This window comes from Capsicum annuum, chromosome 1 (genome assembly GCF_002878395.1).
Source record: "Capsicum annuum cultivar UCD-10X-F1 chromosome 1, UCD10Xv1.1, whole genome shotgun sequence".
Classification (NCBI taxonomy): Eukaryota; Viridiplantae; Streptophyta; class Magnoliopsida; order Solanales; family Solanaceae; genus Capsicum; species Capsicum annuum.
This window is the reverse complement of record NC_061111.1, coordinates 127,860,030-127,881,118: the sequence shown is the minus strand read 5'-3', so window position 1 is coordinate 127,881,118 and position 21,089 is coordinate 127,860,030. Positions and strand designations below refer to the sequence as shown.

The following is a 21,089-nucleotide window of genomic DNA, read 5'->3' as shown; positions in this document are numbered from 1 at the left end:
CAACCACATAAGGTGCCACATAGGAGAGAGTAGACTCTGAATCAAGCAAATAATATAAGTCATGAGAGAAAAGTTGTAATGTACCAATAATGACATCAAGTGATGCCTCAAATTCCTATCAAGATGCCAAAACATAAAACCTATTCAGACCAATACTAGAACCAGGAGCAGTAACAGAGGTAGATGTTACACCACCAGGTATAGGAGAAAAAGATGAAGCCACAAGAATCTTATATACCCCCGTAGCAACCTTATTAACCAGATAATCCCTGAGTCGATGGCCTGCCTAGCCATACTTGAAGAATTTATCCCTTCCATCTTCATAATAACCCCGATAGGGATGACCACAAAATTAACAAGGAGAATACAAAGAAACTAAGTAATCTCTACTCGCCTGAGATTGGGCAACCTATGTCTGAGAATTATCACCACCTTGATGATGCTTATCTCCCGACTAGTAAGGAGCACTAGCAGAAAAGGAGCTAGAACTCTGCCACTTCTTTTTTTGCCACTTGTCACCATTTTTACCACCCTAAAACTGAGCACCTCCCTGATCAGAAATTTTGTTCCTCTTTTCCTGCCTATCTCTGAACTTCGCTGCCTCCTTTTCTCATCCTCAACCTGCTGCATATAAATAGTCAACCTGGAGATGTCCATATCTTTAATCAGTAAGGCAGTCTTGCTCTTCAGAATCAAATCTCTTTTCAACCCAGAAGCGAACTTTCTCATTATCGACCTCATATCAGCCACCAAGTCAGGAGAATACATTAATAGCTAATTGAAATTAAAAACATATTCCTTTACCAACATCCTCCCCTACTTGAGTTTCACAAGCAACCCAATATTTGCTTTTCATGTTTTCTTGTTACTTCAAAGAAATTTAGCAAAACTTTTGTAAATTTATTTTGTGACAAAAATATGGAAACAATAGTTGAAAGAACATAATAGGAGCACTTTGTAAGACACTAGAAAAACTTAGACAACATCTTAACTTTCCAAGCTTGCAAGTTTTCTTTAAGTTTTTCAATCAACTCTGCATAACATTCTTTTCTTTTTTCTGGTATGAGTGATAGGATATCCTCGATATTTCATATAAAAAGAACCTCTCTTCATCCCCAAATATTGTTCAACCTTACATGTTGTAGCCCTTATTGCATTTTGATGCATTAAATTAGAGTTTTTTCAACATTTACCTTTAAGCAGATTGTCTTTCATAATTCTATAGTCTCCATAATCTCTTTAAAAAAATTCATCAACTGAGAAGAATATAATAGTTTCATCTGCATAAGATAGATAATTAATATTAGGGTTCCATTTAGGCATCCCATAGTTTATAAAATGATCCTCCAAGAATAATGTATTAACAATGCATTAAGATTTCTTATAAGTACTATAAAAGAAAGAATGAATAAAGTAGGGGATAGGAGATCCCCTTACTTCGGTCCCTTAGTGGAATGAAAAAATTCATAGGATTGAACATTAGTTAATACTAAGTAGTAATTATTGAAAATCAGCCTCTATGTCATATCCACCAAATCCATCTTTTTAACACCTTCATTAAGAAGTACCAGAAAATTCTATCATACATTTTGTCTATATCATATTTAATGACCATGTTTGTTGGTTTACCCTTCTCACCAATATTAGTTACCAATTCATGAGCCAGTAATACATTTTTAATAATACTTCTCTCTTTAACAAATCCTAACAGATTAGGAGAAATAATTCATCGGAGCACCTTTTTCAATCTATCATGAGCAATTCTAGAGAGAATTTTGTTGATAAAATTACTCAAATTAATTGATCTAAAAATTTGAGAAAGTTCAAACTATATCTTTCTTAGGAATGAGAACCAAGTTAGTATGAATTATTTATTTGTTAAGGGAGTTGTCTGCAAAGAAATTGAGAACCATTCTCAAAATATCTGATCTAACTATCTCTCAACATTCTTGATAAAATCTGCCAGATAGTTCATTAGGACCACAAAAATTATTCCTTTTGAGACTAAAAATGATTTTCACCTCCTCAAGTCTGGCATAATTCCCAACATTTTATTATTTTCTTCACTAGCTATTTCTAGAATATGAGACAAAAGTGAAAAATTATCAGAATCCTTTTCTTGCTAAAACTGATGCTGGTAGAAAGATATAGTAGATTCTAATATTTCTCATTCATCTTCTAACCAATATCCTTGAGAATCTTGAATTCTATTTATGTTCAGCCTATGTCTTCTACCTTTCTCCACACTATGAAAAAATCTAATATTTTTGTCTTCATTTTAAAACCATTCATAACCTACCTTCAGTTGCCAATAAAATTCCTCAAAAGCTAAATATTTACCATATTCAGCTTTAACTTTTTACATGATAAATTTGTTCTGAACTTATGGATATTCTTCAAACAACTTTTCTTTGCTTCTTGCTATATCTTCTCTAATTATCAAAATTATTGAAATATGTCCCTATAGGTTTCACTACTCCATAAAGTTAGGGCCTTTTTTATTTTCTTTATTTTTTTCTTAAAATTCAAAAATGGTTAGAAGAAGCTTTAGTATCCCAATTTAGCCTTACCACTTTCTTAAAAGAATCAAGAGAAGTCCAGAATTAAGAAACTTAAATGGTTCACTAAAATTGAAATAATCAGAAATGCAAGACAAAAGCAATGGTGCATGATCTAAGTCATTTCTAGACAAGTGTTTCACTTCTGCATGAGTAAATAATTTCTAAAATTCAGCATTAAAAGAATTATGTCAAGTCTTTTAAAAATACAATTATTTTCAACTTTACCGTTCCTCCATGTAAAAAGGCTATCTTAAAAAGGACTTGAGCAAGATTACAACTCTATAAATGTTCTAAAATCATCAGTGTTACCATCATTGAATAGGGATACCACCTATCTTCTCTTCCCCATTTAAAATCATATTAAATTCTCTCCCAACCAACCATGGATGAGCCAATCTATGAGCTACATTAAAAAGATCATCCCCCAGCTTCAATCGAATATTAGCATACTTTGCATACGCTATTTTGACATACAATAAAAACCTTGAATTTTGGTCCAACATTTCATCTTAGTATTACTAACAACGGTAATATCATAACCATGATTGATGAAGATCAAATATTTTCATTAATATTGTGATATCCTGACTTTATTTTTGATATGGTCTTATCCATTGATGTTTTTAGCATACCGAAAAGGTACTAGTAAAGCCACAAAAGCAAACATATGAAAGTTGTGCAATATTTGCACTCTCTGAAATGCTTTTTGTAACTTTACTAACCTCATAATCCATATAAAAATTTTAATCATTTACCAAATTTGATGGGGCCTACATTCCTTTTTGGTTACACCCTTATAGGCTGAATAGCCTCTTCATTATCTTTTTTTTTTTGGCTAATTTAACCATCTTGATTGTCCTTGGAGAAATATCTACATCTCTATTAATTTGATCTTCACTTAAATCATCATATTTCTCAGCATCAACTTTTTTTATTTTAGGTATTCCTAACTTGTTCCCTAAGTTGTGAGTGACAATATCATAAAGAGTTTTATTTGGAGACACTATAGAACCCAAAGAAACAAGTGACTCATATGTTTGCACTATTTCAGGTATTTCTACTGCTGCAAGAGGGTTCTAATATTATTCTAACTTTTTATGATTTCTCCTGTTAGCATTACTGTAATTTCTCTATGCATGCTTATTTTGTCCATAGTTTGATGTGGATTGCTATTTACTAATGTAGAATCTGCAGGTGTTGATGTACTCACCTCATTTCATATCTACTTAAATATTTTGAACCTTCTCTTTTTCTTTTGATTGTTACTTTGCTCATTACACTCTTGCTAGTCTACTGTAGGTTTTGAAGAAGATGAAGTACCTAACACCAAATATTTAGGGAAGGATTTAGATATCCATTCCTTTGTAGACTCTGTAGGTAGTTTTAATTTTTTTTCTCTATAAGTCCTACTACATATGAAGACTGAATCGATTTTCGTTGTTGATTTTTGTTGTTGTACCTAATAATTTTGTTATTGTATCTGTTGTTGGTTTTGCTACATCTGTTTTTCATGTTGTTTTTAATGAATACCTTGTTGTTACATTGTTGTAGCCTCTAGTTTTCATCCTTATTGCTTGTATCGTCATCCATTCCTTCAGTATTGTTGCTTTGAACATACACCTCTATATTTTCATCTTTTTCTTCTATTTGTTAAATATTAAAAAGATTAGAGAGTGTAACTCATTTGCTAAGAGTGTCAGTTTCTTGTGTAGTAAGCATTCATCAAGCCCGGCTCTACTCCTTTCTCAATCCTAAATCTTCTACATGTAGGGTTCCACTTTGCAGCAACCATCTTCTCATTCACGTATCTTCTCTACACAGGTATATTTTCTTGTTGGTTCACATCTTTCTCATACTCTTGCTACTCATGTCTCTTTAACTCTGGGTGCAATTTTCTACACTCATGTCTCTTTAGCTCTGGATGCAATTTCTATAGCTTGTAGGTGTGATAATATTTTGGAATCATATTATACTAAATCCTTATTGCTTGTAAGCTTGTTGAATTTGTATTACTATCACAACCTCTATCTCCATATAGTCAGGTAGTTCATCAGCCAAATCTACTTAAACCTTCACCCTCACACAACTAGGTTATATTTTGTTTATTGTACCTATATCTAGATGTGTAGGTTTTCAATTGTCGCTTTTATAGAAAAAAAGTGATTCTTTTACATAAAATATTGGTAGAAGGTTCGGGTAAGAAATCCATGCCACTGTTAATGTAGTTTTCTCTTCTGATTTAAATTTGACATCATAAATTAGAGATATCATTTGATATGTCACTCTATCCTTAGCAGTTTTATAGTACACATTCTTTGACATGATATTTACAAAGTCCCCCATTAAGTTGAGCCTTACTAGTATATGTCTGTTTCTTAGTAAATCGGTCTTTTAATCACCTTTAATGTTGCACTATATAGGAATTTGATTTCTTGGTTCTTTAATATTCGGCCATCTATAGAAAAAATTTCGTAACAACAAATTGTAACTTATCAATTAAATTTATTTTATGAACTTCTTCCTCTGTTCAAGTAATATGTGGGATTCCATTAATATATTTCATTGCCTTCATTGGAATCGCCTGTGTCAACTGTTAAGAGATTGTTAATGGGTTTCACGAGATCCACATACTTTAACTTGTTGGGGTATCATCACTAGTTTGTTCTTTTGATTTGTCATCAATGTTAGGCAACTCTAAAAGCTCGTTATGCAAAATAGCTTTCAAATGGGAATTGGGGCGATTGAGTTCTTGAGAAACTGTCGGAGATTATAGAGCAATGACTTGGTCAGCCTCATCAGGCTTGCTAATGAACGGACCGGCCATGTCGGTGGCAGAGCATAGGGTTATCAGGTTAGGGTAGGGTTATCCAGGGAGTAATTAATATAAAAAGGTACTCTCTCCGTGCCATTTATCCATCCCAAATTGGGATGACACAGCTATTTAGAAAACAATGATTGGTAATGTAACTTTACCATTTTGGCCATCTTAGTTGTGTCTTGTTGTTAGTTTCAATATTGATGGATGACTAATACCAAAGCACCATTTATATTCTTAATGGTGTACTCTTAATGGTACTTATCTTGCAACATTTTTCAAGAATGTTAATAATAAGGAGTAATCAATTACACTAAGGGTGTAATGGAAAAAAATTATCTTGTCTTGATAAGTAAAAAGGATAAGTAAAATGGGACAATAAATTAGGAAATTTGGTATGAGTAAACTAGGACGGAGGGAGTAAAATACGAAAGAAAAAAAAAGCCTTTTGACATGCTAAACCTGAATATTTTTAGTATTTTGTGGAAATAAATTAAAGGAGTGAGCAACATTTAATATAGGCAAAATGGTTCGATGGATCTCTGTACTATGTCGGTTTTGTAAGTTGGACACTTCTACTTACGTGTTTGTCATCTAGACCCTTGAACCCACTAAAAAGCAACATTTTAAACACTTTTTTGGTGAGTGTAACACACTCTCGCCACATCAGCTTCCACGTCATTTTAAATGCAAAATTAAATTCCATATCATTTTTAAAATGCCACATAAGACATTAAATATTAAAAAAATAAAAATTTTAAATTTAGAATTAAAAAAAAAAATTGCCACCTTCTTCCTTTGCTACTTCTTCTTCATATGAACATACACCATTTTTTCATCCCCATTACCACGCCAACCCACCCTCAAACACACACACCATTGTCAAGTTCATAAACATACAAAATTCTCTTACACATATCATTTTTTCAAAAAAAAATTATTGATGTTCAACACTTTCATTCAGTAGTTGTACCACTGTGTGTATCCAACGAAATCAGTTTCATCAATCATCAAAATATCTTCTTGATGTTCAACATCCATTTTAGAAACCAAAAAAAAGATTGAAACTTTGTTGTATCAAGAAGCAATTTTTATGGAGAAAAAAAATTGCTTATACTCAAATCTTGAATTCCTACAAGGAGCATGAATTTATCTTTGAATCATGCAATTTATCCTTCAATTGCTTATACCCAAATCTTAAATTCCTACAGCGAACATGAATTTCTCTTTGAATCAGATTTATCAAATTTGGGTACTAGCAGAAGCCCAAAAACAGGTTTAAAAGTATGAATTCACAAGTATTAGTGGTTGGAAAAATTCCTATAATAAGATTGAAACTTTCTTGTATCGGATTTATCGAATTTGGGTATTAATTTTCAACTTCAACTTCGTAAGTGTTTAAAATGTCGTCTTTATTCATTTTTACTTTACCCCGTTTCATAAGCAGGCATGATTGGAGTTGAAAACTTATGGATAGACCTGTATCACACAAGAACAAAAATACAGAGGTTTCTCTGAAATTTCAGCCACTGCTAAAACAGTTTATTCCACTAGACTCATGTACAAAGGCCAAGAAAGAAAACCATTTTTCTGTATTGAAGTTTAAGGTTTCAAAATCTTTCAAGAATTTGTATCAAAAAGCTAAAGTGTCAAATAATTTTGGTAGTAAAAGGTTTGAATTTGATGACATTGTGATGACCAACTCAGTTTATTGTGGTTCTCCTGGTTTTATTGATGATAAAATAAAGGTTTTGTGTGATGGTAGAGAAGGATTAATGGAGGGTGATTGTGGGGAAAATGGTGGAAAAATCGAGTCTGATAGGAGATGAGGCTGGTAATGGCATTTTGGTGGTGGTTTAGTGGTTGTCTTGGTCGAATTTTGGAGATAGTGGTCAGATCTATGCCGGAGCCATAATTCTGGCAAAATTCTTAAGGGTGTTGGAATGGAGGTTGGGGATGGAGGGTGAGGGGGGAGTATTTTACTTTCTTTTTTTTTAATTTAGTATTTTTTTAATTTTTTAAATACTATAAATATTTTTTAATTTAATCACGCGCTCAAAAAATGCGTATTTACACGCGTTTTGCTACATCAGCAAGTTAATGCCACATAAGCAAAAATATATTTAAAATGTTATTTTTTTTAGTGAATTTAAGAGTTCAGATGACAAACATGTAAGTAGGAATATTCATATTACAAAACGGATATAGTACAACGATCCACTGAACCCGCCTTTAATATATCGAATGATAGTTGTGTAAATTATTTTTATTCTTGAATTCTCTAGAACATGGTCCATGGAACTAAAGGTGGACTTTCCTTTTCAAGCTTTTTTTTCTGGCTCGACTCTTGGCGTCTCCTTCTCCCTCCACCATTAACAAACCCAACACCCTCTTTTATTATCTTCAAAACCCCTAAAACTTCCTTAAACTTTCCTCAAAATCTCCCCTTAAACCCTTTTGGAATAAAGCCCTAAACTTTACCCAATTGTTCCATTACCCAATTTTACAAGAAATTGCAAGATACCAATATCATAAACACTAGAATAGTTCATTACAGCGAAGAATCAAACGTTCTGCTGCTATACCCACTTCTTTTGAATTTTAGGATCTTTGCGGATCCATTTTCTTTTGTGGGTAATTTTGCAAAAACAAGAAAGAAGAAAATGGCTGGAAATCGGAGACGGGTCGGAGATGATCGGTTTTATAGCCCACCGGCGATGAGAAAGCAGCAAAAAATGAAAGCCAAGTCAAGAATTGAACCGGAGTCTGATGATGGTGCCCCCTCAACGGCGTCGTTTTCATCCAATTTGACCAATTTCGATCGGTTCTTGGAGCATACCACGCCCAAGGTTCCTGCTCTATTCTTCCCCAAGGTATTAATATTCTCTTGTGCATTGATATTTGTTATTTGAGCAAATGGTCACTACTCTTGTTTCCCAATTATTAGCCATCATATTAGTCTGTCGTGTGTCTTATTTTATTGGAAAAGTTGCTGCATTTTGTGAATGCCTTCAGAGTTTGTATCGTGACAATGTCAAAGGGTTATGCTTGGACTAGATATTGATTTTTTTGCACTACTATATGTGGAAAAAAGAATATTAATGAGGAGAACTGTATTACTTAAAGCCTGTAAAGCGTAACCCTTTTCTCATATACTTGGGATGAATTTCTAACATGGAATCTTGCTATTACCGGCTAGACAATATCCTCAGAAACTGGACCTACCATTGGTAACAAAAGGAAATTTATGGAATTTCACCTAGTTTCATGTGGTTATGCATATGCCTGCTTTTAGATACTTGGCCATATCGTGTGTGTAAGCCATCTATATGGATCAGGTGTTCGAATGCAGTGGTTTGCTACTCTCCTCCCATTTGCATGGAAAACGGAGTTGTATAATGTGTTGATGAAAAGCCAGATTTCTGCTAGTTTTATGTTCATTTTTGAAATCATACAAGAGAATAACGGCTTGGTAATTGTCTCCTTGGCTTGGTTATTGAATTCCTTTGTGTAATTAGGATCTACTCGCATTTTTTCAGTGGCTTAGTTATATTGCAACAAAGCAGAAGTTTGTGGAAAATCAGTTTGAATCCTTTGATATCCTGATACTCAAATTAATCCAGTGCATTTTCATATGTGCAGACAATCATGAGAGGGATGAGGAATCTTGACAATGATCCCAATCCATACTTTATCTTGGGCGACCTTTGGGAGTCTTTTGGTGAATGGAGTGCATACGGAGCAGGAGTTCCTCTTGTGTTGAATCAGAGTGATTGTGTTGTCCAGTATTATGTGCCATATTTGTCTGGGATTCAACTTTATATAGATCCTTCGAGGCCCTCCATCAAGCAAAGGTAAACTTTTTTGTGCACTTCTTGCCTATTTGCAGATGATAAAAATAGTAATTATTTGTGCATATTGGTCTTGAACGAGTTCATGTGCGACTGTTTGGTGACGGGGAAAAAAGTGTTGAAGAGTTTCCAGAACAATGTGTCTGATTTCTTATTATTGTTTAACATAAAGATGCATTCTTCATTGTGTAATAGATATTACCGGTTCTGGCTGAATCACACAATTGTCCTCTTAAATGTTCAATTCAGTTATGCGGATAGTGATTTTAGCCTAGATTCTGGTTAGCTTGGGGCTTGGTTAATGTGAAGTTTTTATTTTAATTTCTTTCATCTTTTCTTAGCTTGAATGTGATTCATTCTGCAAAAGTCCAAGGCTAATGAGAAATGGATATCTGTACTTCAGGGCCCTGACCCTCTACTCAATCGATGCCCCCCCCCCCCCAACTCAGTCGAAGTTGAAGTGTGCACCTTCTTCGATGTGTAGATTTTCTGTGGTTGGTCATTTAAGGCATATTCTTGTTCTTGAATATAAATTTAGCTATTGAAGTGCTTCAGGTTCTTCATAGATCACTATGAGCTCATGTGTTGCAGAAAGATTGACCTTAAAAATGTTTGAGTGAACATATTTAACAGGGTTAAATTTCTTTTCCTATTGATGTGGCCTTGCACTGGCGCAAGGTGTGGCATCAGATTTGCATGTATTGTCCTTGAAGGTGAATTTTGTTGTTGATTATTTGCTTGGTCCTTACTTCTTTGAAGTTTTTAATTTACTCCCTGCTTGAAGATGGAGGTAGCAAAATGTATCAAGGCTATTAACGTTTTAATTCTGCCTCTCATCTTACCTACCAAGTGAAAACTAGGTTGAAGTAAGAGCTATCTTCTTTAATAATTGAACTATACAGACTGATCTGTTCTCTTAAAAGTGAGTTCATTTCAATTGATTGGTGCCTTTGGTTGTGGATTACTGTCATGCATTAGCTGCATTTTAAAAATAATAATTTTAAGCTATAACCATCACAGCTTGGAGCTGTTAGGCGTGGGGGGGTTTGGCTTGAACCCCTACCACGTCTATAATTTCGAATAAAACAGAGGGGGGCATGTACCTAACCTCTGTCAAGAGCAGATAGTGGAAATTAGGACAGCAAAATCTGAAAGGTGACAAAGTTATAACCTTCCACTTTATAAACAAAATACAAGATTCAGCTAACAAAAAGATTTCAGTTGTCATATCTTCTTCTTCTTCTTATGCGAGGTAGTTGCCTTCAAATAACAATATTGGGCTTAATTTATTCCAGGAGACCAGGTGAAGAAAGTGATGCTGATTCTCTCAAGGAGACAAGTAGTGATGACAGTAGTGAATATGGAGCTGGAGCTTCAAGGATAGCCAATGAAGTTCAGGGGAGTTGGAATCAGCAGATTTTAATTGGATCAACTATTGATGGAAGCAAGCATTTCTCCCTAAAAAAGGACCCTTTATTAGAATCTTCAGGTGATGAGAATGAGATGGGGAACTCTCCTGGTCTCCTTGCATTTGAATATTTTGAGCGAAAGCAACCATATGGTCGTGAACCTTTAGCTGATAAGGCAAGTATTTTATCTTCAAACAGAAGTTTGTCCGTTTTCATTTTTTTCCTGTGTTACATTCTTTTCCCCATAACACTGCAGATTTCAGGCCTTGCATCTAAATTTCCTGAACTGAAGACGTATAGGAGCTGTGATCTTACTGCTGCAAGTTGGATTTCTGTGGCTTGGTACGATTTTCTGCTTTTGGTTTTCACTGAACAAAGATTCTTGTGTAAACTCACTTCTTGTTAATACTGAATTATTTTTCCCGCTTTTCCCATTATGAAGGTATCCCATATATAGGATACCAACAGGACCAACATTGCAAAATCTTGATGCGTGCTTTTTGACATACCATTCCCTCTCAACTCCTTCTGGTGGTATGCCGTTCATCCTATTTCTTCTCTAGTTCTGCTCAATTCGCTGGCAAAATGAGCCAGTTGATTGTTGTTGAAGTTTCTGACTATCTATTGCTTACACTTGCAGTTCCTAGGACTGACTGGCCTCAACAACATGGCACAACTATCAGTAAAGGCACTGTCAATGCTGGTATGTCCGCCAAGCTACCTCTCCCAACCTTTGGGCTGGCCTCCTACAAATTCCAAGCATCTTTTTGGTTCCCCGATGGAGTCAATGAATGTCAGAAGGTTAACTCTCTATTACGAGCTGCTGACAATTGGCTCCGGCTTTTGCAAGTTAATCACCCTGACTATAGTTTTTTCATGTCACATAATTCTTATCGAAGGTGAAGTTTGTTATTTTCTTGTAAGCATAACATCCTGAGATGCTCATCCGGCTGTTCAAGTTGGTTTCTGGGTATAGCTAAACTAGACTTGAAAAGTACCCTTCTGTTTACACAATATAAGCTGTTGTACTTTTATTAGTTACTCGTAGATGCATGAGTGGTAAGGTTTGCAGTAGGATCAAGAGGGGCACATGAAGGTTAGCATCTTCACTGTTTCCTCAATCAACAGTGAGTTCCTGGATATGTTCTGATGACTGTTACTTTGTCAAAGCTAGCTCTATATTTCAGCTTACACTCAAGTTAATGTTGATTTTAAAACAACTAGGTTGATTTTCAGTGTGTGTATAAATGAATGGTCTGTAATACCTCTGGTATAATATCGACTCACAGTATATGACTTTGTATATAGCAATGTTTTTAGAGTCTGGCTGAATTTACTACTTAACTCTGACTGATGGGATGACTATTCTAATTAAACACGATCAACCACGCCTCTATCTCAGAGAGTCAGCTATACATATTCTTTATGCGTTTCTGCTTTGGGGTGTAATTTGCTTAGATGTCGATAATTTGCTTTGATACCAAATAATTCTAAACAAGTTGGAATTTTGCAATTATTAAACACAGGTAATTACTTTAATTTATGTTACGTTGTTTGACTTGGTAAGGTCTATGAAGTCTTATTTGTTGTACAATTTTGTAATTTTGTACTTCCATGAGATGTTTACAAATGCATTCTTTCTGGCAGTAACTAACAAGAAAATCGTGTCATATAAAAAGCAGCAGTAACTATAGTATGATACACGATATATGGAATCATACACCTGAGCGTACGACCACGTTCTGGAAGCAAAGTAAACCAATGGGTCCAAGTCTACTGAGTCCTGCTAACATGTCCATCTTCATCCAGGGAGGCTCTAGGTCTCGTTGTTTCCATTTTCTAGGCCAGAATTTAATCTTACTAGAAAGCGGAGATCTATTACTTCCTCCGTCTCAAATTGAGGTGACACATTAATTAAGAAAAATAATTAATAATATGCCTAGTTTATCATAATATTTTTATTAAATGATGTTTACAATTTTATTTTTTAAAAAAAATAATTAATGCAAAGGGTAAAACATGAAAAAAAGAATTGTCTTGTCTTGATTAATGAAAAAAAATAAGTAAAATGAAAAATTAAATTAGAAAATTTGGGACAGAAGGAGTATATCACCCATCACATAGTCCCATAGCTTCTTTCCGGACAAATATTACCGGTGGCCAATCCCACATGAAGTTACCTATTGAATTATGAAAGACTGCAATTATGCAGATATCCCATAACTTGGTTTACCAGAACAAGTCTTTTGCTTCTAATGATAACCAGAGGAGTCCATGCCAGAGCAATTTCAGCTGTTCATATCACTGATGGTTGTTAGCTGCTCTGATGCTTGATAATTTTAGTTTCGTTTCTTTTTGCCTCACAATTAAATTAGAATAATATATTAGCATGTTGCTAAATTGAAGATGGAAAACTAACGTTGTCTTTAATATACACATTAGTAGGACTTTTACGAGTTCCCTTTCGCCTAACTACTACACAGAATCCCAGCCTTCTCTTCTTTTCTCTATTTATGCTAACATTATCCTTTTCATATTTCTTAGTCTTCCTCAAGAAAGGTGAATAGCAATAGCCCTTGCACAAACTCACTCTTCCTGGCCTTCTCCTCATGGTCTTTGTCAGATAGTGGAGATTGCTGAAGCTGCACATTTCTGTTCAAAAGAACAACAAAATCAACAACCTAAGACAGAGGTAAATGCAAACGGGATGAAAGAGGGAAATCGGAAGTCCAAAAACGGATGCTAGTAAACAAAAGCTCGTTGCCATATATCTTGACGATGGACAACTTCTACAGTTGACAATCTCCCCTTAACCCCCTCTACTTCCCCGGGAGAACAATGACCTTACATGTAATGTAAGAAGAGCTTAGCGCAAACAAATGACCATGGCTTCCTACACAGTTATCACTAGAGTTCCTTTTGTCAAGTATCTGCAGGAGTACTTTATCAACAAATAAAACCAGCATACAACATGTAGATGAAGTATGTATTGTGTAATAGCTCATCAAATTTGCATGTTTAACTTGATAATAAGCAAAAAAGGTTAAAGGCTCCCCGTATAAAAAAATTATTCAACAACTCAATCATGAGACAAAAAGTTTAAGCAAGTTAGCAAACACACATGCAATCCACAAAAGAAGGTTTAGTCAGGTTTGCCATTCAAACATAAAATCAAAGAGACATGAACCAAGAAATTCCCGAGAACTAGAATTATACACATAGGAATAGGCATTTGAGAGGAGGGGAAAAAAAGAAACAGAAACAAAAGTAATGATGCGTCCATACCTTTCAGATGTGTTCTCAAGAGTGCTATCTTCTTTTGAACTTTGTGTAATAGAAGATAAAGGTTGAACATAGCGGATTTCATTAGCCAAAGGTGTACTGTGAATGAATGAAGATAACAAGGGATCTGGATCTGTAGTGGAGGAAGAAACCAAACGAGAGGATCCCCCGATGATGGACTGCAAATTCCCTTCCCTTAGCTCTCTTCTTAAACTAGAGAGAGCCGAAGTACCACCTCTTCGAAATCTTCTCTTGCGCTGCACCTGTAATGCAGTCAATGATAAATACCAGCATCCAGAGACCATCAGTAAAACTACGACAAAACTGTCAATAGCTTCAAAAGAACGCTGATATGCTGCACATTTGCTGCTGAAGCAAACCCAAAAAGCCGTCTCAAGATCGAAGCTCATGAAAATCACTGATGAAAGATAACCAAAAAAGATACCTTTAAAATATTTCCATGTTGCTGAGTAATATGACCAACCAAATCCATTCCAACCCTTTTTGCGCAAACCGGACATATCTGCATTTACAGACATGTCATCCAACATCACCAAAAAACTTAGATGAAATGGCAGACAACACTTTGTGTTCCTTCAACACCCTGATCACTTGCCAGAGATGCAACTGATACAAGCTAGTAGCATAATGTGTTTAGATGTCCAGATTTTATTCAGAAATAGAAGAAATAGAAGTTATACAATCATAGAGTGATTTAATTAAATAATCATCAAATTTTGTTTTTTTGGTCCCAACCACTTTAGTCTCTTATCTGATTCTAGCTCGTGTAATCAAAATCTAGATTTCGAGATATAAGCTTAATATCATATCGTAGGTTAATGATGCCGAGTCCTCGACTAGAAAAGGTCACATGATGGCGAGGAACCAGAGATGTTTTGAAGAAAATAGCTGCTCCCTATAGAAACTGAAGATGAACTGTCCGGTTCTTTTCCACTTTTGGTATAAACATGAGTATCCTTGAGAAGAAGACGATATTCCTAGCATTTAAGATTATTTATGAGATCATAGGAGGCTGCTAATACCACTGTGGTTTCTGATTGTAATTAATACTGGAATACCTTGGGTGTATTCCTTTGTTGTAATATATGTTACCTTTCTCAAGAAAAAGGAAAGAGAAGGTCACATTTTGGTCAATACAGAAAGTAACAACAATGTAACTAAACGATAGTTAGAAAATATATGAAATAGATTTTGTTTTTTGAAAAAAAAATAAATTCTGAAACTATTCTGTGTAACTAAAATATTTTCAGAAACAACCCCTGAAAAACTGAGCTATTGTCCGAATTGGGTGACATTTTAAAAAAAAAGTCGCTTAAATCACACTCAACTTTTGGCTTAAATTTTCCCCCAAAAAAGAGATTTGGGAAAAAGAATAGTTACTTTGCCACTTAGCAAGAACTTATGAAGAATTGGTTATATATTTAGCGGAGCTTCAAAAGCTACTAAACATTTAGGTAGCATCCCTTCAAATTCTACAAGACCCGCTAATTCAGCATATTATCATGAAAGGCTTCTCGGGTTCATGATTCAGGGGAACGGTGAGATTGACGAGGATGTCTCACACTGTATTGGGGCGGGATGGATGAAGTGGAAGCTTGCATCGAGGGTGTTGTGTGACAAGAAGGTGCCGCCCAAGCTTAAAGACAAATTCTTAAGCAAATTCTACAGGGTGGCAGTCCGTCTGGCCATGTTGTATGGAGCGAAGTGTTGGCCAGAACTTCCACATTCAAAAAATGAAGGTGGCGGAAATGCGGATGTTGCGTTGGATGTGTGGGCTAACTAGGGGCGATAGAGTTCGGAATGAGACTATCCGGGAGAAGGTTGGAGTGACTTCGGTGGAGGACAAGATGCGGGAAGTCCGACTGAGGTGGTTCGGACACGTGATGAGGAGGGGACGGATGCCCCGGTTCGTAGGTATGAGAGGCTAGCTTTGGATGGTTTTAGGCGGGGTAAGGGTAGGCCGAAGAAGTATTGGAAAAAGGTAATTAGGCGAGACATGGAGCAGTTACAACTTACTGAGGACATGATCCTAGATAGGAAGATCTGGAGGACACGAATTAGGATAGAAGACTAGTGTCAGTTCGGGTCGCTAGTATAGGGTATTACTTGGTGGGTGTATTATTCTTGCTAAGACACCTTGTTTCATGCTATATTATGATTTGTTTACTTTTCTTCGGTTACTATTACTTGTGGGTGTCGTATTTATGTTATGTCATCTTGTTCCATGCTTTATTATGGATTTGATTATTATTCCTTGTCTTGAGCTAGGGATCTATCGGAAACAGCCTTTCTACTTCTTCAAAGGTAGTGGTACGGACTGCGTACATCTTACCCTCCCCAGACCCCACTATGTGAGAATACACTGGGTTTTTTGTTGTTGTTGTATCATGAAAGGCTTAATCATAAGTCGCTATCCAAACAAATAACTTTTTGAGCCCTGAACCACTGGTGCACAAAATACACTTAGAATTCTTAGAAAGGGGTCAAAGAATTATCATTTATTTCCCTTCTTTTTTTCTTCCAGAGAAGGTAGCGATGTCTAACAATTGAACAGACCCTTTTCTCGTTCTACTTGTATTGTGTGAACCATCACATTACTAGAAGAATAAAAAGAAATAAGCAGCTCATATTTCAAATAAAGACCGCGACAGACTCTCTTTTTTTTTTTTGGTTGCTGGGAGCATTTTCCAGTAACTAGCAGCTTGATCAATTTAAGTGGTACGTCCACAAGTTTGAAAAGAAAGATTCTCATCAATCAGCTTCATGGTTGATCCAGATGTTATAGAAGTTTATCTTTAAAGTTAAACAAGTGACCGGTAATCAGCAGAAACCACTGTGCAATGTAGCACCAGTGTTACTTGCACATAATGCTTCTGATATTTTAGTGATGATATTATGTATCTCCATAATTTTCAGGAGAGGTAAACCAACAAACTATTTTTTTAACACCTAGATAAGGGGAACAGAAAACTATTTCACATCACTACTTTGAAATATTAAGGTCAAAGCTTCACACAACCAGTGTGATCACTGCTTTGAACTTTTAAGTCGAAGCCTCTACAGACATAAACACAGGTAAATCCTTAAAGGTACAGGATCATTTCATAAAATGAACACCATTTAGATTGCCAATGTTTATTCTCACAAACCCATTGGTTTACAGGAAGAGTAGTAAGAGAGGAAACAAAAGAAACCAATTCCTGATGGCACAACAAATTAGAAAGTTTTTATGACGGTCACCCTGGTTTTAAAAACTTAAGCACAACCTACATTTGCCAACTCAATGCAAACAAAGTGGGAAAGAAGTACTAGTAGTAGAGATACTGTACCCCATTCTTAGCTTCAACAGCATGCTCTTCATCGATATGACAACATAGTCCAACAATATCAAAATCCTCCGCACAGAAAGGACAAAGAAACTCTGGCCTAGACTCCTCTTCGCAATTATACTCCTCTCCTAAGTTATAGATATCTGCAACACACCGAAAATTCACTTCCGTAAAACAAGAAAAGCTATGCCTTAACATTTCCAACCATGTTACTAGATACAGTGTGAAAAGATACCCAGAAATGCAAACATAAAATTTTCTTCTCCGTGTATGTATCTTCCCTTGGAAAACATACACATTCCCCAAACGACAATTCAGAGAAAGAGATGAGAGTTGATAAAACAAAAATTTAAAACCTGCACATCTGGAGTCGCTCTGGGCAAGGAAAACCCTCAAAGAACAATTTCTAAAAATCCCAAATACGACCGACCAAACCCAGAAATGCAAATATAAAATAAACTATGCCACTTTTTCAATTCCAGTAAACTAAAATAAAGTTGTAATCTTTACACAAGGTTAGTTTCTGTGAAGGAAGACCAATAAACAACATTTTCTGTTTACATTACTGCTACAGAGAATAAGAAAAAACCACAAAAGCAAATGTAAATTTCTTCAAATTCAGGTAAGGAAACCCATTCCCACAAAACCCCAGCTCAGGAAAAACAAATGTAATTTTCGCAGTTGGTTCAATTCTGTGCAAGGAAAACCCATGTACAACAAATCAAAGCAAATGCAAGTGCATATTCCTTCATTTTCTTGCCAAAAAAAAAAAACACATCCACCTCAGGAAATAAAGCCAAAAACATTTGGTTGCAAATTTTTCACCTGCATAAAACGAAGATAACTACTAACCTGATCGAGATTGGTAACGCCTTGAAGAAGTAAATAAACGAGTCCAAGAATCCGAATCCATTATAAATATCTTGGACTTACAGATGATTTTATGATTAAATCCTTAGAAATTTCAATAAATACTTGTACCCCTTCGGCACAAAAGTGAAACCTTGTTGTTGTTGTTTTTTTCTTTTGGTATGATATAAAGGAGAGAGCCAGATTCAGATGATTTCACCAAGATTTAGACCAAGAAGAGGTGGAAAGAAAAAATAATAGGGAAAGAAGGGGGTTGTGAAGTTTCCTGGAAATAGGGAGGAGGAAGAACCATGAGCAATAGGCAATGACAAGGCTTATACACGCTTTTTTTCTTTGGTTATTACATAACAAGGCTTAAAAGTTGGAACTTTATTGCACGATTGGAATGTGCACTATGCACCTTTCACTTTTGGACCGACTTATTTATTACCTCCGCGTTGTCTACGAAATAACACATACCTTAAGGTTTGTTTGGCCAACGGAATTAAATAATTTAGGATAAAGTTTGAGATTAATTTTATTTTATATTTGATATAAAGTATTATCTAATTTTGCGATTATTTTATTCCATCATTTATATTAAAATAGGGAAATTACTATCTCATATGAATCAACAACAACAACAAACTCAGTGTATTCACACATAGTGAGGTCTAGGGAGGGTAAGATGTACGCAGTCCATACCACTACCTCTGGAGAAGTAGTAAGGTTGTTTCCGATAGGCCCCCGGCTCAAGATAAGATAAGTCATAAAAAACGTATACAAAGCATGGAACAATATGACATGACATAAATACGCCACCTATAAGGAGTAGTAAACAAAGAATAGTAAGCAATCGTAATGTAGCATAACAAGAATATTGCACCGGCCAAGTAAAGCCCTATCCTACCTACCGAAAAAGTCACTAGCCTTCTATCCTAATACGCGTTCTCCAGATCTTCCTATCTAGGGTCATGTCCTCAGTAAGCTGTAACTGCTCCATGTCCCGCCTAATCACCTCTCTCCAGTATTTTTTCGGCCTACTCCTGTCCCGCCTGAAACCATCCAAAGCAAGCCTCTCACACCTACGAACTGGAGCATCCGTGCCCCTCCTCATCACATGTCTGAACCATCTCAAACGGACCTCCCGCATCTTATCCTCCACAGAAGCCACACCAACCTTATCTCCAATAGACTCATTTCGAACCCTATCCCCCTAGTAAGCCCACACATCCAGCACAACATTCACATTTCCGCCACCTTTAGTTTTTGAATGTGAGAGTTTTTGATAGGTCAACACTTTGCTCCATACAACATGGTCGGACAAACTGCCACCCTATAAAATTTACCTTTAAGCTTGGGCGTCACCTTCTTATCGCATAACACCCCCGAGGCGAGCTTCCACTTCATCCATCCCGCCCCGATCTGGTGAGAGATATCCTCGTTAATCTCACCATTCCCCTAAATCATGGCCCCTAAGTACTTAAAACTATCCCTCTTACACACCACCTGAGAATCCAACCTTACTGCCACTAATTTCTAAGAAATTAGATAGAGATTGATGGCAGAAAAAAAAGTATAATGATCAGAAAGCAATAATGACATTTTGCAATAACGATCAAAAGGCAATAATGATATTTTGCAATAATGATCAGAAGACAATAATGACAACTGCCAGTTGGATCATCATTAAGTAACTGGCATGAGTATAATGGTCAGAAGGTAATAATGACAATCGCAAAATCATTACCCAACTGGATAACATATTATGTAAACCTATCCACAGTCCTCATTGCAAATGCATTGATGATACCTCACTAAAATCTAGTGGTATCACAATAACCCCACCCTAACAAACCAACATAAAAGTTCGATAGCTATTAAAAGACTCATTAATACCATATGATTTCCCATAAGAAACAAGCTAAAACATCTGCAAAATCCCTAAAATAATCGGCAAACTGAAACAAGTCGAACATGCAAGGTTATTCCAAGTGATGGAGCAGCAAAAATGCATCTCTCAGATCAATTTGCTGCATTAAAGATGGAGAAGATAGACAAACATAACAATAACAATAAACTCAATGTATTTCCACAAAGATAGACAAACATATTACTCCAGAAAACATAGAGAAAATTGCGCCCAAGTATTACAAGCTCAATACGCCATGCCAATAAAAAGTTGAGAGGAAGACCCAAAATTCCAGATACTACAGAAAAATTCCCCCTCAATAACTCAAAACAGAAAACTAAAATACTTAAGCAATTATAGGGCAACTTGCGAACAGGTTCACTATCTCCAATATCAACATCAAACACATGATCATATTGAATTCCATCAAGAAGAGGACGTGATATGCCATCATCAGGCCCATCAACCACTTAACCAATTTTATCCCAATTTTGCTCCATCATATTCCATGCATACGCCACTCCATTGTCCTCTTTACGAACAACTCCATAAATCAGGAAATTGCATGTCATAGACCAAAAATATGGGTGATTTTAGATATTTGACCCCAAATAAGAAACTTTGAAGAATAGTCTTCCTTACTTTTTAATATACTAAAAGTACCATTTTGCCCCTTTATACTTCAAATATATTTTAAAACTTTCCATACTTATTTATCTCTTAAATTTTATTTTTTATTATTTTCACTTTTTAATTTTTCCTTTACTTTTATAATTCTACTTTTTTCACTTTTTCATTTTTTTCTTTAAATTTATTATTCTGATTTTTATTATTTTCAATTTTTATTTTTTTATTTAATTTTATTTTCATATTTTAATCTATTTGTCTCAACCTTAATTTTTTTTATCTTTTTTTTACAATCATTATCTATTTCTTCAATCTTTTTCTTTTTTTAATTTAGTTGTCTTTAACCTTTATTTAGAGTTTTTTTAATTTCTCTTTTTTTTCGAGAATTTTTCTTAGATATTCATTCTCGTTCATTTTTTTTCCTTATTTCTCA

General features: G+C 35.3%; 2 protein-coding genes across 2 annotated transcripts; one reads left to right on the top strand and one right to left on the bottom strand.

The window, feature by feature from the left end:
* The first annotated feature begins 7,649 nt into the window (after positions 1–7,649).
* Positions 7,650–11,968, top strand: LOC107879229. The gene is made up of 6 exons (XM_016726315.2): positions 7,650–8,249; positions 9,019–9,230; positions 10,523–10,811; positions 10,893–10,978; positions 11,079–11,170; positions 11,277–11,968. Exons 1-6 carry the CDS (start codon positions 8,040–8,042, stop codon positions 11,537–11,539), a joined length of 1,152 nt encoding a protein of 383 aa, XP_016581801.1. The 5' UTR covers positions 7,650–8,039; the 3' UTR covers positions 11,540–11,968.
* A 995-nt stretch (positions 11,969–12,963) lies between these two features.
* On the bottom strand, positions 12,964–18,529 carry LOC107879219 (protein DEHYDRATION-INDUCED 19 homolog 4). Its single transcript, XM_016726305.2, has 5 exons — positions 18,121–18,529; positions 17,269–17,411; positions 14,364–14,441; positions 13,922–14,181; positions 12,964–13,288 (listed from the first exon to the last, which is right to left on the bottom strand). Exons 1-5 carry the CDS (start codon positions 18,179–18,181, stop codon positions 13,177–13,179), a joined length of 654 nt encoding a protein of 217 aa, XP_016581791.1. The 5' UTR covers positions 18,182–18,529; the 3' UTR covers positions 12,964–13,176.
* Between the last annotated feature and the right edge of the window lie 2,560 nt (positions 18,530–21,089).

Bases quoted from the DNA above. Each gene is read 5' to 3' on its own strand.
- LOC107879229 (XM_016726315.2), top strand. From the start codon at position 8,040: ATGGCTGGAAATCGGAGACGGGTCGGAGATGATCGGTTTTATAGCCCA. The intron at 10,979-11,078 runs GTACGATTTTCT...CCCATTATGAAG, and splicing joins AGTTGGATTTCTGTGGCTTG to GTATCCCATATATAGGATAC. The intron at 11,171-11,276 runs GTATGCCGTTCA...TTACACTTGCAG, and splicing joins CCTCTCAACTCCTTCTGGTG to TTCCTAGGACTGACTGGCCT.
- LOC107879219 (XM_016726305.2), bottom strand. From the start codon at position 18,181: ATGGATTCGGATTCTTGGACTCGTTTATTTACTTCTTCAAGGCGTTAC. The intron at 14,442-17,268 runs GTACAGTATCTC...CTGTAAATGCAG, and splicing joins CTGTTGAAGCTAAGAATGGG to ATATGTCCGGTTTGCGCAAA. The intron at 13,289-13,921 runs GTATGGACGCAT...TCTTTTGAACAG, and splicing joins CTTGAGAACACATCTGAAAG to AAATGTGCAGCTTCAGCAAT.